Source organism: Rhinatrema bivittatum, chromosome 3 (genome assembly GCF_901001135.1).
Source record: "Rhinatrema bivittatum chromosome 3, aRhiBiv1.1, whole genome shotgun sequence".
NCBI lineage: Eukaryota > Metazoa > Chordata > Amphibia > Gymnophiona > Rhinatrematidae > Rhinatrema > Rhinatrema bivittatum.
The window spans coordinates 503,070,095-503,085,363 of NC_042617.1; the positions used below are offsets into that span (position 1 = coordinate 503,070,095).

General features: G+C 40.7%; 1 protein-coding gene across 1 annotated transcript in view; it reads right to left on the reverse strand.

Annotated features, from left to right (window-relative positions):
* Window positions 1-646: 646 nt before the first annotated feature.
* Window positions 647-15,269, reverse strand: part of MTMR9 (myotubularin related protein 9) — a 156,688-nt gene continuing 142,065 nt past the window's right edge. Inside the window, exon 10 of the mRNA XM_029596148.1 lies at window positions 647-2,442. Within this exon, the coding sequence (XP_029452008.1) occupies window positions 2,279-2,442 (164 nt within the window). The 3' untranslated portion in view covers window positions 647-2,278. The remainder of the gene's footprint in view (window positions 2,443-15,269) is intronic.

Consider the following 15,269-nt stretch of genomic DNA (forward strand, 5'->3'; position numbering starts at 1 on the left):
CCTGAGAAAGGAAACCAGAATGGTTAGGGGTCTACATCAGAAGACTTATGAAAGGAGACCTGAGGATCTAGAGGATAGGAGAAACGGGGGAGATGATACAGACTTAAATATCTGAAAGATTTTAAAAATGATCAAGAGACACACCTTTTCCAATGGAAAGGAAGCTGTATAACTGTGGATCATGTCAATACCAGCTTTGCAGACTCGATCATCAGAAAACATTTTTTCAAGGAAAACATGTTCGATGCCTGAAATGGTGACTGTTCCATACCTTCTTGAAAACAAACACAGAGGATCCCCAGTGGCAAGAGGCCAGAAATGAAGCACTGCGTAACGTGGTAACTTTTCTTAATGTGATTAAGCTGCATGAAGCAGCAGTAACAACCCTGAACACTTTGCTGGGCAGACTCATTTCTGTGTAGTCCATAAAATGCTTTACCTCATGATCTAGGCATTAATGATCTGGAATGTAAAGGATTTGCAAATGCTGAATCAAAAGGTCTTATTTTCACACAGTGAGTTTTATCGCTTGTGGGATGCTTCAAAAACATAGAACACCAATTGAAATTTGCTCAGTTCAGAGAGCATCTAAAGATTCCAGGGAGGGTAATACAGCCATTTTGCTACTTTAATTACAGCAAGTGAATGTCTTCATGAAACACAAATTTTATTTCACAGTGGAAAGAAAAATGGATCTTCATCGTTCATTCACTGTACACTACAGTCAATTACAGTACAAACTGAGTGCATGATGACCACATTTTCCATATCACTTAGAGCCCCTGCTATGTTCTGTAACCAACCACATCTATAATTCAAGCCATGTTGCCTAATGGAAACATAGTATAAAGTGCTTGCTTATATTTTATCACATATACTGTAGCTGAAATAAATGCAACACTTCCACATTCTGTACGGATGTCTGAGACTATTTAACCGTACCATCTATGCATGATTCAAAAGTAACTTTAAAAAACCCATACAGTTACTGTCATACTTTAGAAGTACTGTCTACTAGAAACTCCGTTACCTCCCTGGTGTTTCATAACACTCACACAGGAGACATGATTACTCATGGCAAAGCACATCTTGCACATACAGTGAGAAGAGAGAATCTGAAACTCATGATGCAAGCTACCCCTAGTGACCCAGTTTCTCCAGGGAAACTTAGTACATTGCTGGACTTTGAACTCATATCACAGAGCATTTTGGTATTTATAGTCCCTCTTTCTTCCATTTGGAATCAGCACTAAAAGTACCAATTTGTATCAGGAGGCATGAGAATCCAAAAGTGAGGACTGTCCCCTACAGCCTCTCTCTAGAAATCGGGTCATTTGGCACCTAAAGAACTGATCTAAGTCCCAGAATGCTGTTTTCCCATTTTATTAATGAAAGGCCATTAATGCTTGGACTAACTGCACTTTGCGAATGTAAAGTCAATTTATTCACATATCTTTGTTTTGTTCACCTTGCCTTTCAATTCTCATGAGGTACAGCCTCCAGTATTATCCCACATTTCTTCCACATCTCCTCCTATATGTAAGTCATCTTCTACAGCATCTTGCAACAGATGCTGCTCTGTGTCTTATCCGGGAAAATTAAAAAAGGTGCTTTTGTAAGAGGCATTTGGTTCAGCCTCCCTCCAGAATCCGAACACTACTTCAAGAGCACACCAGTCGCAGTCAGCAATCAAGCTAAAATCTTCTGCTTAGAGTAAAAAAGTCCCAGTTTACTGTTTGTTTAGACTAGAGCATAGTGCTTCCTCAAACATAATATATTCTTTGCTTAGTCAAGATCTATCTAAAACAATACAGTCAGATGATTATTACATCAGGAAGGAGATAGATTAGAACTGGGATTAGCCAAGGCAATGTACTACTATCACCAGTGACTACAAAAATTGGAGTTCCGGAAACACCAATGATAAATGTAAATTGCACTCATTGTTCTATCTTTGAAAACCATTACATTTTTAATAAATTGTCATGGTTCAAAGCTCATGCTAAATAATCAAAGCTTCAAAAGGTAGAACTCAAACCTTTAACTGTTCAAATTCACTTATGTTACATTTCTTTTTTGTAAGTTCAATACCACTGCTACCTCTATATGGAAAATTTTAAAGAAGAACCAACGTCCAAAGGGAGATGGGATACATTTTTAATGTCTGTAGTGCAGAGAAGTCAACTGAACCCAAGTTTTCTGTAGTGCATGCATTACATGGATCGTTTTATTGTCTTTAACGTAAAGGTGAAGATAGAAGAGAGACGAGGCATGGAGATCAGGGACTCTCCTGCAGCTCATCTTCTGTTTCCAGTTCTGCTAACTGCCTCCTCAGAGCATTAACTTTCACCTGCAGTTCCTTGTTATACTCCATGATGTGAATCATCTCATCATAAGCTTCATCCAAGTACTTGGAAGACCTATTCCAACGAAGGAAAACACCTACAAGTAGAAAGAGAGAGAGAGAGACAATCAGAAGGAAGAGTTCGCTGCATTAGTCTATAATGCTCTACTACAACCGATGTGATGTGCAAATGAATGTCGGTATATAAAAAAACTTAATAGATAAATAAATATAGGGTCCGTGACTGATTCTTTTATTTTTTTTTATTTTTATATACTGACATTCGATCTGAGATATCACATCGTTTACATTCAGGTACTGTAGGTATTTCCCTATCCCCAGAAGGCTTACAATCTAAGTTGTTGTACTTGAGGCAATGGAGGGTAAAGTGACTTGCCCAAGGTCACAAGGAGTGACAGCAGGACTCGAACCCTGGTCTCCTGGGTTCGAGTCTCGCTGTCTAACCACTAGGCTATTCCTCCTCTAGAAATATTAAGGCATTTCTGATGACCATGATTGATTACAGTAATTCTTTGTTGATTTGTTTACCCGATTATCACCTTAAGATGATCCAGTTGCTTCAAAATGCTGCTGCCTGCCTTAGATTACCTGAAAGATATGGTAAGCATATTACGCCATCATAAAACTACACTGGTTACCAGTCCAAGAGAGAACATGGAACCCATCATTGTGTACTTGTAGTTGGGATTACTGTTCCCTATGGGCTGGATTTTAAAAGGGTTACGCGTGCCTATTTTAAAAAGGCCCGGCGACGTGCGTAAAGTCCCGGGCCTTGCAAAAAGGGGCGGGGTGGGGTGGTCCGGGGTCAGGCTCCCGGCACAGTGGTCATATTTGCCGCTGTGCCGGGGATCGCGCGCTGGCAGTTGGCCAGCGCGTGCAATTTACTGCAGCCCTAGGGCTGAAGTGTTGCGTCCGGTCGCAGACGGCTGTAACTGCTCTGCCTTACCTCTTTTCTACCCTTTTCCTCCTCCTTGGGCAAGATGGCTGCCTCCGGAGCTGAGTGCTGAAACCCTCGGCGTCTCCAACTCAGCATGGGCGTCCCAGTCCGCCATGCTCCTTCCTGTGGCCTCCTAGGGCGTGCGTGCGCACGTTGCCTACGCCTATGTACATGTCATGGCAGGCCCCTCGGGGCGTCCCCACCGCATGACGTCAATACCTCCGGGTATTTAAGCCTCTGCTATGCTACCTACTTTAAGTTAGCAAGGACTTCGGTTTAGCTACTTTGACCGCTCTAAGCTGCTCGCTTAGACGCCTCACTACCCTCCGGGGAATCTCGCTCCTGACAATGCTCTAGGCACCCGCTTCTCGGGGGCCTCTCGCTTCCAACTACCCTTCGGGGTTTCTACTAACGACAACCACTCCTCGGGGTCTCTCTTTTTATTTCAGGATCTTCTGTACTATCAGGTACTCGCTCTTCGAGGTCCTATCAGTCCAGTGTATCCTGCACTATGGACCATTGGTTCCACCATCTTCATTGCCAGGAAGATGCTTGCACTACGCTCCAGTGAGTACCTCTATGATCCAGTTCTCCACCCACCAGGCTCGGCTTATCCCGCACCGTGGGTTCCTATCTACCTTGAACATCTGGGTGAGACTTCTACATCTGAGACTATCAGAATGTATTGGCACCTTGCTGGACTCCGGTGCCTTTCCTTCCTGCCTCATACCATCTATCTACAGCAGTACAATAAAGCTTTCCACCTACAAGTGTCTGCTCTCTGCGTTTAGCCTTTCTCCCCCCCCCCCCCCAAAAAAAAAGCAGAGTGTTCTGTTAATTAAGTTCTGTTAACAGAGTGTTCTGTTAACTAAGAGTATTTGAATTTAACTTACATATTTGTAATAATTGTATTTCCCACAAATTTCCATACAAATTAATGTTATGTTTGTTTGTAAAAATCTCATAAATAAAGAATTTTAAAAAAATCCAATTTCAGTGATACTTCTTTATGGAATCCAAATTTAAGTTTGGAAACCGTATAAATATGAAAGTATTCAATAAATGAGGTGAATTTAATTATAACATCAAAACAGTTTAAATTCATATCATTTACCAACTCCTCTCATTTATAAAAGATATGAAGAGATCTACCCAATGTTATTGAACATAAGAAACCCTACATCACAAGCTTTGATTAAAAACAATTTCATTTTGAAAACATTTTTAAAGTTGTAGTGATTGTGCTTTGGAATCTGCTTCCCAGCAAGACTGAGAATGTAACATCCTTGAAAGACTTATCATAAAGTGGACAACTTCAAAGGCTTATTGTATACATTACAGCACAGTGCAGGGCACTAAACCAGAGGGATTAAAGCTGAGATGGCAAAATTTAACAGACCTGTTGGTCCATTTATGGCTTGTCCTTTTCCATGCAATCCATAACTGCAGACTCCTTTTAGCAGTCATGCTGATTTGACATCACTCGTGTATATCAACAGAGCCCTAAACTGTATCTCCATTACTTTTCCTTAAAAGTGTGATAAGTTAGGACAGGAAAAATACTTCAGCTTTGTTATACAATCTCACTTCCTTTCTTTTTTTGGCATACTATTATTCACCGCACTGGTGCATTTCAGTCAAGTGTCCTAGTTAAAGCACTCCTGTGCATTAAGGACACTAACGTGCTGCACTTTATGCTGGACTACTTAAATAATTTTTGCAATTAGTGCAAAATAGGTCTGTTAAGGTGATAGTATTTCTGCCCAAATTCCTTATTTGAAAAGTTTACATTGGCCTCCAACTGATAAAATAGATTTTAAATTATTGATATTGGTGCATAAAGCATTGCATGTTCAGAATTATCCTGCTGATAACCTTTTTTCTCTTTTTTACCCTCTTGTAATCATGTTATTTTAATTTTAGTTTAATGCTTTATTTCCCCTACCTTTCCTTACTCTCTAATTATTATGTTTCAATATGTTCTAATTGTATTATGTTAAACTTGTTCGATGTAAAGCGCCGCCACAGGCACTAGTTTCATGTTACGCTGTGAACCGATGTGATATCATTGATGAATGTCGGTATATAAAACCGTTAAATAAATAAATAAATAAGCTTTCATGGAATGTTCCATCATGTAGCCTATGTTCATCTTAATTTTTAATTTCAGAACCATCTGTTACTTCTTGAAAGTGCAAAGAAGGCTTTTTCAATGTTGTTGTCTTTGTGGAATTCCTCCCATTAGATATTTGTTGTAAACAAGATTATTTAAAATTTAGGAAAAAACTGAAAGCCTTCCTATTTATACAGGCATTTGGAGAATGAAGATATTTTAGTTTTATTTTATATGTAGTGCATATGCAGTGTTCTTTTGTTATTATGCATGTGATTTGTGAACTGCAATGCAATGCATTTTACTGAATTGTTGAATATAAGTTATTGAATAAACAAACATGTCTAATGTAAAGGATGCCCTTATAAGTAAGTCCCAGTGTACACAAAGCACTTTGCTGCTGTTTTCTTAAAGACTGGAGGATAGCAAATGTAACCCCAATATTTAAAAAGGGCTCCAGGGGCGATCCAGGAAACTACAGACCAGTTAGCCTGACTTCAGTGCCAGGAAAAATAGTGGAAAGTGTTCTAAACATCAAAATCACAGAACATATAGAAAGACATGGTTTAATGGAACAAAGTCAGCATGGCTTTACCCAGGGCAAGTCTTGCCTCACAAATCTGCTTCACTTTTTTGAAGGAGTTAATAAACATGTGGATAAAGGTGAACCGGTAGATATAGTATACTTGGATTTTCAGAAGGCGTTTGATAAAGTTCCTCATGAGAGGCTTCTAGGAAAAGTAAAAAGTCATGGGATAGGAGGCGATGTCCTTTCGTGGATTGCAAACTGGCTAAAAGACAGGAAACAGAGAGTAGGATTAAATGGGCAATTTTCTCAGTGGAAGTAAGTGGACAGTGAAGTGCCTAAGGGATCTGTATTGGGACCCTTACTGTTCAATATATTTATAAATGATCTGGAAAGAAATATGACGAGTGAGATAATCAAATTTGCAGATGACACAAAATTGTTCAGAGTAGTTAAATCACAAGCAGATTGTGATAAATTGCAGGAAGTCCTTGTGAGACTGGAAAATTGGGCATCCAAATGGCAGATGAAATTTAATGTGGATAAGTGCAAGGTGATGCATATAGGGAAAAATAACCCATGCTATAGTTACATAATGTTAGGTTCCATATTAGGAACTACCCAGGAAAAAGATCTAGGTGTCATAGTGGATAAAACATTGAAATCATCGGTTCAGTGTGCTGCGGTAGTCAAAAAAAACAAAACAGAATGTTGGGCATTATTAGAAAGGGAATGGTGAATAAAACGGAAAATGTCATAATGCCTCTGTATCGCTCCATGGTGAGACCGCACCTTGAATACTGTGTACAATTCTGGTCGCCGCATCTCAAAAAAGATATAATTGCGATGGAGAAGGTACAGAGAAGGGCTACCAAAATGATAAGGGGAATGGAACAACTCCCCTATGAGGAAAGACTAAAGAGGTTAGGACTTTTCAGCTTGGAGAAGAGACGACTGAGGGGAGATATGATAGAGGTGTTTAAAATCATGAGAGGTCTAGAACGGGTAGATGTGAATCGGTTATTTACTCTTTCGGATAATAGAAAGACTAGGGGGCACTCCATGAAGTTAGCATGGGGCACATTTAAAACTAAGTGGAGAAAGTTCTTTTTTACTCAACGCACAATTAAACTCTGGAATTTGTTGCCAGAGGATGTGGTTAGTGCAGTTAGTATAGCTGTGTTTAAAAAAGGATTGGATAAGTTCTTGGAGGAGAAGTCCATTACCTGCTATTAAGTTCACTTAGAGAATAGCCACTGCCATTAGCAACGGTAACATGGGATAGACTTAGTTTTTGGGTACTTGCCAGGTTCTTATGGCCTGGATTGGCCACTGTTGGAAACAGGATGCTGGGCTTGATGGACCCTTGGTCTGACCCAGTATGGTATTTTCTTATGTTACTTTATTAAGATAAGGGGTATGAATTAGGTATCTCTGCATAATCTTAATATACAGTATTATTCTATTCTTGGAATTGTATCCTGCCTTTTTGTTATAGATCATGCAGACAATTTCTGCTTTTGGATACACATTACGTTGGGGACTGATTGGTCATTAGGTGCTTCTCGATTGCTCAGATACAGTGGAACTTTAGCTGTGTTAACTTCAAAGTGACTCTGCTGAATAACATGCAAACACCTGCCTCAAAACGCTATAAAATCATGAGTGGAGTGGAGTGGAAGGGGGTAGAAAGGGTAAAGGTTGATTTGCAGCACTTCAAGAGTATTCCCCTTCTGTTAGATCCCTGTTTCTTGTTTAAAATGCAAGCTGGAATTTTGATAGATATTTAAAAAAAAAGCAGCAGCAATCATTTGAATATTAAGAGATTATCAAAATAGCATATGAATAAAGGGGTAGATTTTAAAAAAGTACGCCCGCTCGTACTTTTGTTCGTGCACCAGGCGCAAACAAGAGTACGCTGGATTTTAATAGATATGCGCGTATCCTTTAAAATCCGGGGTCGGCGCACGCAAGGCGGTGCAAAATCGGCAGCCTGCCTCCATTCCCTCCGAGGCCGCTCTGATTTCGGAGCGGCCTCGGAGGGAACTTTCCTTCCACCCTGAGCACCTTCCCCTTCCTAACCCACCCCCCCAGCCCTATCTAACCCCCCCCCCTACCTTTGTTTGACAAGTTACGCCTGCCCGAGGCAGGTGTAACTCGCGCGCATCGGCCGCACGATTCCCCGACCCGGGAGCAGTTTGAGGCCTCGGCCACACCCCCGAAACGCCCCGGGACAGAACCACGCCCACGGCCCTGCCTCCGGATGACGCGCCGCTGTAACACGCCCCCCCGGAAAGCCCTGGGACTTACGCGCTCCGCTGAGCCTATTCAACATAGGCTCAGTGCACGCAGGGGGAACTTGGGGCAGGTTTTCGGGGGTTTTGAAAATCTGCCCCAAAGAGTGCATCTTCCCGTTATTAAAAGTTCACATTTCCCTGCACTTTAATGTAAAAGGTCCATAAATTGTAATGAAAATGTTCAGAAAGATTAAGAACTCTCCCTTATGAAGGTGGTGGTTATAGTCAGGACCATAACAAATGTCTCGTATATAATATATGCTTTTTGGAAATCAACCCTGAAAACCTGATTGACTTATAGAGAATTGGGAGGGCACCTTCCTGATCTAGGGACAATTCGTAACATAGTAACATAGTAAGGATGGCAGAAAAAGACCACATAGTCCATCCAGTCTACCCAGCAAGCGTCCCCAGGTAACAACTGCAGGCTACCCCATGTTCCTCTTAAGGGTAGTACCGTATTTTTCGCTCCATAAGACGCACTTTTTTTTCCCCAAAAGTGGGGGGAAAATGTCTGTGCGTCTTATGGAGCGAATATTAAAAAACAAAACAAAAAACAAACTCCCTACAACCCCCCACCCTCCCAAGACTTGCCAAAAGTCCCTGGTGGTCCAGCGGGGGTCCGGAAGCGATCTCCTGCACTCGGGCCGTCAGCTGCCAGTATTCAAAATGGCGCCGATAGCCTTTGCCCTTACTATGTCACAGAGGCTACCGGTGCTATTGGTCGGCCCCTGTCACATGGTAGGAGCAATGGACAGCCGGCGCCATCTTGTGCTCCTACCATGTGACAGGGGCCGACAAATGGCACCGGTAGCCCCAGTGACATAATAAGGGCAAAGGCTATCGGCGCCTTTTTGAATACTGGCAGCCGACGGCCCGAGTGCAGGAGATCGCTCCCGGACCCCCGCGGACTTTTGGCAAGTCTTGGGGGGGGGGGGGGGGTTTGTAGTTAATTAAATTTACAGGGTTGGGATGGGGAATGGGGACAAAAAAAACATTTTATGCCCTCCCCTAATTTGCTCCATAAGACGCACAGACGCCCGGGAAAAGAGCCGGTTTAGCACACGATTTTTTTTTTTTTAAATTTTCCCGCTCTGAATCCTAGGTGCATCTTATGGAGTGAAAAATATAGTAACTGCTACTCTGCAATTATCCCAAGCTTTATGATAACCCATAGAAATTTCAACTAGCACACTTTTTACTGTATGATGAGCTTCCTTGAAAATTCAGAGTAATGCCTGACATACTTTGTTTATGGACTCTGCTGTAGAAACAGTCCTGGGGTTTTTCCCTTATGCCCAAGTATCAGTACCCCAGGCTGTAGATGTTGGGGACCTTTTGGTTATTGTCTGAATCCAATTCCCCTTTTTCCCCTGCCGTCGAAATAGGGAGCAAAGTTGCAGTTGCATTAAAAGCATCAAGGCTTATTGGTTAATAGTAATCTCCATGACTTCTGCTAAGGGTAATAACCACTGCACCAGCAAGTTACCCCTCTGCATGCTTTCTTCATTTCCTTTAGGAGTAGGCCATGGAAGCAGTCCTATCCTTTTTTCCTTAAGTCTGCATATCACTATCCCAGAAGTCAGGGCCCTCAGTTGTTTTCTGAATCCACTTCCCCATTTCCCCACCGCCAAGCTTGTTGGTTAAAGATGCCTTCTGCTAAGGGTTATAACTGCCGCACCAACAAGTTAGCCCCCTGCACACATTTCTAGTCTTTAGAAATCCACAGTGTTTATCCCATGCCCCTTTGAATTCTTTGACTGTTTTTGCCTTCACCACCTCCTCTGGAATGGCATTCCAGGAATCCACCACCCTCTCCATGAAGAAATGTTTCCTGGTGCTGGTTCTGAGTCATCCCCCATGGAGTTTCATTTCATGACCTCTGGTTCTATTGTTTGTTTTTTTTAATTTATTTGTATTATATTTAATCATTAAACAATAAGCAAATAAAAACAAGAATATTGAATTACATATAATCTAACACAGAGGTACTGCTTCAAACAAAACATACAATTCAGTTCAATAATTTCAATCTAGCCCACCTCATGGGCTAGATTGAACAAAGCAAAGCTTAACACAATAAAGAGAGGAAATACAATTTCTCTACCCATTAATACCTAACCCTCAGCCTTATCTTTAACAGAGGATTCAAGATGTAGCGAATCGAAAAAAGTGAAACTATTCTTTGTATGTTACAAAGCGCATGGTTATTTAAGAAAAAAAACACCTTCCATGTCTGCAACACTCTTGTTTTAACCTCAGAAACTGCTTTCTACATTCTTGTGTAATACAAGATACATCCGGGAATACATCTATCTGTTGGCCACAAAACAATCGATTTATATTGATAAAACGTCTGAAAAATCATCTCCATCCTGCTCTGAAACAAACGTAACCAGGAGGGTTGCTCTCGAGAAAATATCAAATGAGACTCAAGAAACGTGGACAGGGAGGGACTTTGCCCTTGGAGCAGATCCAACTCCCAATCATGGATTCAGCAATCCTTCTGTTTTTAGGAATATAGTATATCTTAGTACTAAACATTTATCTATAGCAATAAGCAAAATATCTGTAATTCATTTTTTAAATAATTCCAAGGCTGATAGTCTGGTCACAGGAAAATTTAAAAATGCAGATTCTTCCTTCTCATAGAATTTTCTATTCTCTCAGTCTGACTATGAATCATCAGAGTATCTTTAACATGAGCAGCTTCAACTGCTTGCACAACAGATATACTCACCTTGGTCCGCCAGTCGACGTTCCCCATCCCTGACATGGCTTCTGACGTTATATTAATCAGTCCTGAGTTTTATGAACTAATACTATTTAGTCAGGAACATTTGATATTCCACAGCCCTAAGTATAGGATATCATGTATATATTTGATAATATATAATTATATTATATATAATCATATAATAATATATAATATATAATCATGTATATATTTGATAATATATAATCTGTCTGTTTTATTGTAACTGTCACTCTCCTTACAATGCTCTTGTTACAGTTGTTTGGGTTATTTCTTATCTTGCACACTTTGTTAAATGTAAACCGGTTTGATGTGATCCATGTCATGAAAGCCGGTATAGTAAAAATAATAATAATAATAATAATAATTCAGTCCTGAGTACAAGTGATTATTATAGTCCTAAGTATATTGAGACTAAATATTATTTATTTCTATGTTAGCCATGACTCTGGCTTTTCCTCCTCCCAGTTCAAGTGCCCCTGTTTTATTGTAACTTTCATTCACTTTTTCTCTCTTTGCCTATTGTTCACATTGATGTTAATGTTATTGCACCGCTGTTTATTGTAAACCGATACGATATGATTGGTATCATGAGTGTCGGTATAAAAAAAGCCCTAAATAAATAAATATCTGAGAATTCAATTTTACTATAGAATTATCCATAACACCAAGCCACTGGATCTTGGTCCTGAATTTTTGTTCTAGTATCCAAAGTTATATTGTTCAATTGTTGTACTGTAGCAGTTAAGAGTTTTTTTCCCCACTTTAAAGATCCTCCATAAATCCAGCATAGTAACACTTGTAGGCTCTTGAATCTATCCTATTTCCTGAGGTATAACTAAAATAGCTGAAAGAGGAACCCTAGTGCTTGAAATAACTTGGAGTGGGGACAGAAGTCTCTCTCCCTGCATCATCAGACAGCAAAATCTTGGTTCTATTATCTAAATCAGGAGGGGAGGAGTCAGGCTAGAAAAATTAGTTACAAGACCACGAAGACTACTAGGAGAACTAACCTCATCTAGGGTCAAAGTGGAGGGGGATGTATCTTTGTCAAAATTAGGCTGTGGTGGAGGTAAATTTGTACCTGGACTCAGCAAAGCTGCAGATGAAATAGAAGTCTCCTGGCTTCTGACAAACTGGTACCTGCTTGCCGGACATGATGATCCACTGGACCTATGGTGGGGGGGCTGAAAATAATGTTGGATATATTCTCCCCTTTCTCTTCTTACCCATCTAAGACCAAATCTTCAAAAAGCAAAATCAGGCAGAAGGGGGGCGTGGCCTTGGCAGCACGCCACTGCCGCATTGATTTTAATGGCTGCTGTCCCTGGGTGATGACGTTGCAATCTCTCTCTCCAAAGGCAGCAGGTAGGGGGGAAGGGCAGTTACCACCACCAGGTCTCAGCTGGCTCTCAGGGAGCAAGTAAGGGATTGTGTTGCCTTATTTTTTCCTGTCCACTGAGAACATCTGTTACAGGTAAGCAACTTCACTTTCTCCATGGACAAGCCCAACTAAAAGCCACATAAGATAGGACTCTCTAGCTGGGTTGCTTGAAATGATCCGACTTTCATTATTTTTCTTGGAATCTGTCTGGTGGTTTTGCAGGAAAATAAGATAGAAGAGTCAGTAAATGGCACTAGAGGATGACATGTACATAACAGGCATCTCAGAGGCCTGGTGGGGAAAAAAATAACCAATGGAATTCAGTAATGCATGGGTACAAATTCTAAATGCTTTTAAGTAAATAAATCTCAAAACGATAGAGCAGATGCAAGTGGTGGTGGTGTGGCACCATGACAAGGATTCCACAGAATCAAGAAAGATACTGATTCTGCAATAAAGAAACTACAATCTAGAATCTCTGTCGATAGAAATACATACATAACAAGGAGGAATATAGAAGTAGGGGTTTTCTACCACCCACCCGACCATCAGACCGATACAGTAAAGTGCGCTCCGGCGTTTGGACGTGTGTTTTCGACGTGCTAGCTTTACCCCTTATTCAGTAAGGGGTAATAGCGCGTCGAAAACGCGCGTCCAACCCCCCGAAACTAATAGCGCCCACAACATGCAAATGCATGTTGATGGCCCTATTAGTTATTCCCGCGCAATTCAGAAAGTAAAATGTGCAGCCAAAAACTGCACATTTTACTTTCAGAAATTAGCGCCTACCCAAAGGTAGGCGTTAATTTCTGCCGGCACTGGGAAAGTGCACAGAAAAGCAGTAAAAACTGCTTTTCTGTGCACCCTCCGACTTATATTGGTGATATTAAGTCGGAGGTCCGAAAAGTTAAAAAATAATTAATTAAAAAAAAAAATTGTTACTCAGTTGTTTACTCTTTCAAAAAGTACAAAGACCAGGAGACACACAATGAAGTTACTAGGCAATACATTTAAAACAAATGAGAAAATATTTTTTTTACTCAATGCATAATTAAGCTCTGGAACTCATTGCCAGAGGATGTGGTGAAAGATATTAGTATAGCTGTGTTTCAAAAAGGCTTGGACAAGCTCCTGGAGGAAAAGTCCATTAATTATTAAGGTAGAGTTGCAGAAATTCACTGCTTATTCTTGGGATAAGCAGCTTGGAATCTATGTATCCCTTGGGATCCTGCCAAGTACTTGTGATCTGGCTTGGCCACTGCTGGAAACCCGATACTGGGCTTGATGGCCTTGGTCTGACCCAGTATGGCAAAGCCTTATGTTATGTTTTTATAAACTGGGAAGACTAAGATAAGATGAGGAAACTAAGAAGAAAAACAAAAAGGAGCAGCTACAAGCATTTTTAAAAGTCTGCATGAGGCATGAAGGCTATTGAAAAACACCGTTTTGGAAGTCTAGATAAAGTGTATTCCACAAATTAAGAGAGGTCAAAAGAACAAGCACCTGCCAGCATGGCTAAATGGTGTAGTGAAAGAGGCTATCAAAGACAAAAAGGTATCTTTAAAAAAAAAAAAAAAAGGAAAGCAGGGCTTAAAGAAAATAGGAAGGCAGATACGTATTGCCAAATTAGATGTAAAACACTAATAAAGCAGGCCAAGAGAATTTGAGGAGAGAATTGCCAAAGGGTCAAAAAATAATTTAAAAAACTCTTTTCAAGGACATTAAAAACAAAAAACAACTGGGACGATAAGATGATTAAGGGATAAAAAGGGCACTTAGGGAGGATAAGGCCATAGCAGAAAAATTAAATCAATTCTTTGCTTCAGTCTTTACAGAGGAGAATGGGGAGAAACCTGCAGATAACCCATTACTGATAACCCTGTTTGGATGTAAATTGCATTAGGAATTTTCACCTAGTTTCAAACAGATTATTGTGGAATACTCCATGATAAAGATTTTAATTCAGATAAATCATAGAAAGTTGGCCTGAAATGTACAGTTAACTAAAAATGATTTAAAACAATTGATTGGAACTCCACAGATCCCAAAATCATTTAACCTTTGGAGTAAGAGTAGGTGATTCAGAGTATCACGTGAGGCACTACCAATCTTCATAACTGCAACTTTTCACCCTTCAGTCCTAACTCTAATTTCATTAAGCATTCCTACCAGCAGGATTTCTGTATGGTGCCCCTTCCTAAATCATTCTTTTCTAGGATGAGAAGCATTGGTCTTATCAAAAAATGATAGCTTAGAAGCAACCATTTTTCTATCACCTTTGAAATAAAAGGTAGATTTTAGCACCTACATTTTTATAGTGCCAGTGACCACATCTATTCAAAGTTTGTGTTTCCATTGTTACCTGTTTGCTGACAAAAGCCCAACCAGCCCCATTGACTGGTCCCAGCATCGGAGTTTTGACTCTTTACTAGAGGGCAGAAATCAACCCCCATCTACCACACTGATTCCAGTAGGAGGCCGCTTGTGCCACTTTACCAACATATGGCACACAATTACAACAGAACAATGGGTCCTTTCTGTGGTCACCCACGGTTACCATCTGAACTTCCTCACGCTACCACCGAACCTTTCACCATGACCAGCGTGGGGTCTAACCAAACACACTTCACTTCGAGACAGAGCTCTTGACCGTCCTGCAGTCCAATGCCGTCGAACCGGTACCTCGGCTGCAGTGGGGTCAAGGGTTCTACTCTAGGTATTTTCTAATTCCAAAAAAATCAGGCGGCATTCGCCCTATTTTGGACCTTCGCGCCCTAAGCAAATATCTCCGCAGAGAAAAGTTTAGAATGGTTATCTTGGGCACCATGCTCCCTCTACTGCAGCGGGGAGATTGGTTCTGCTTTCTAGATCTTCAGGAGGCTTATGCCCACA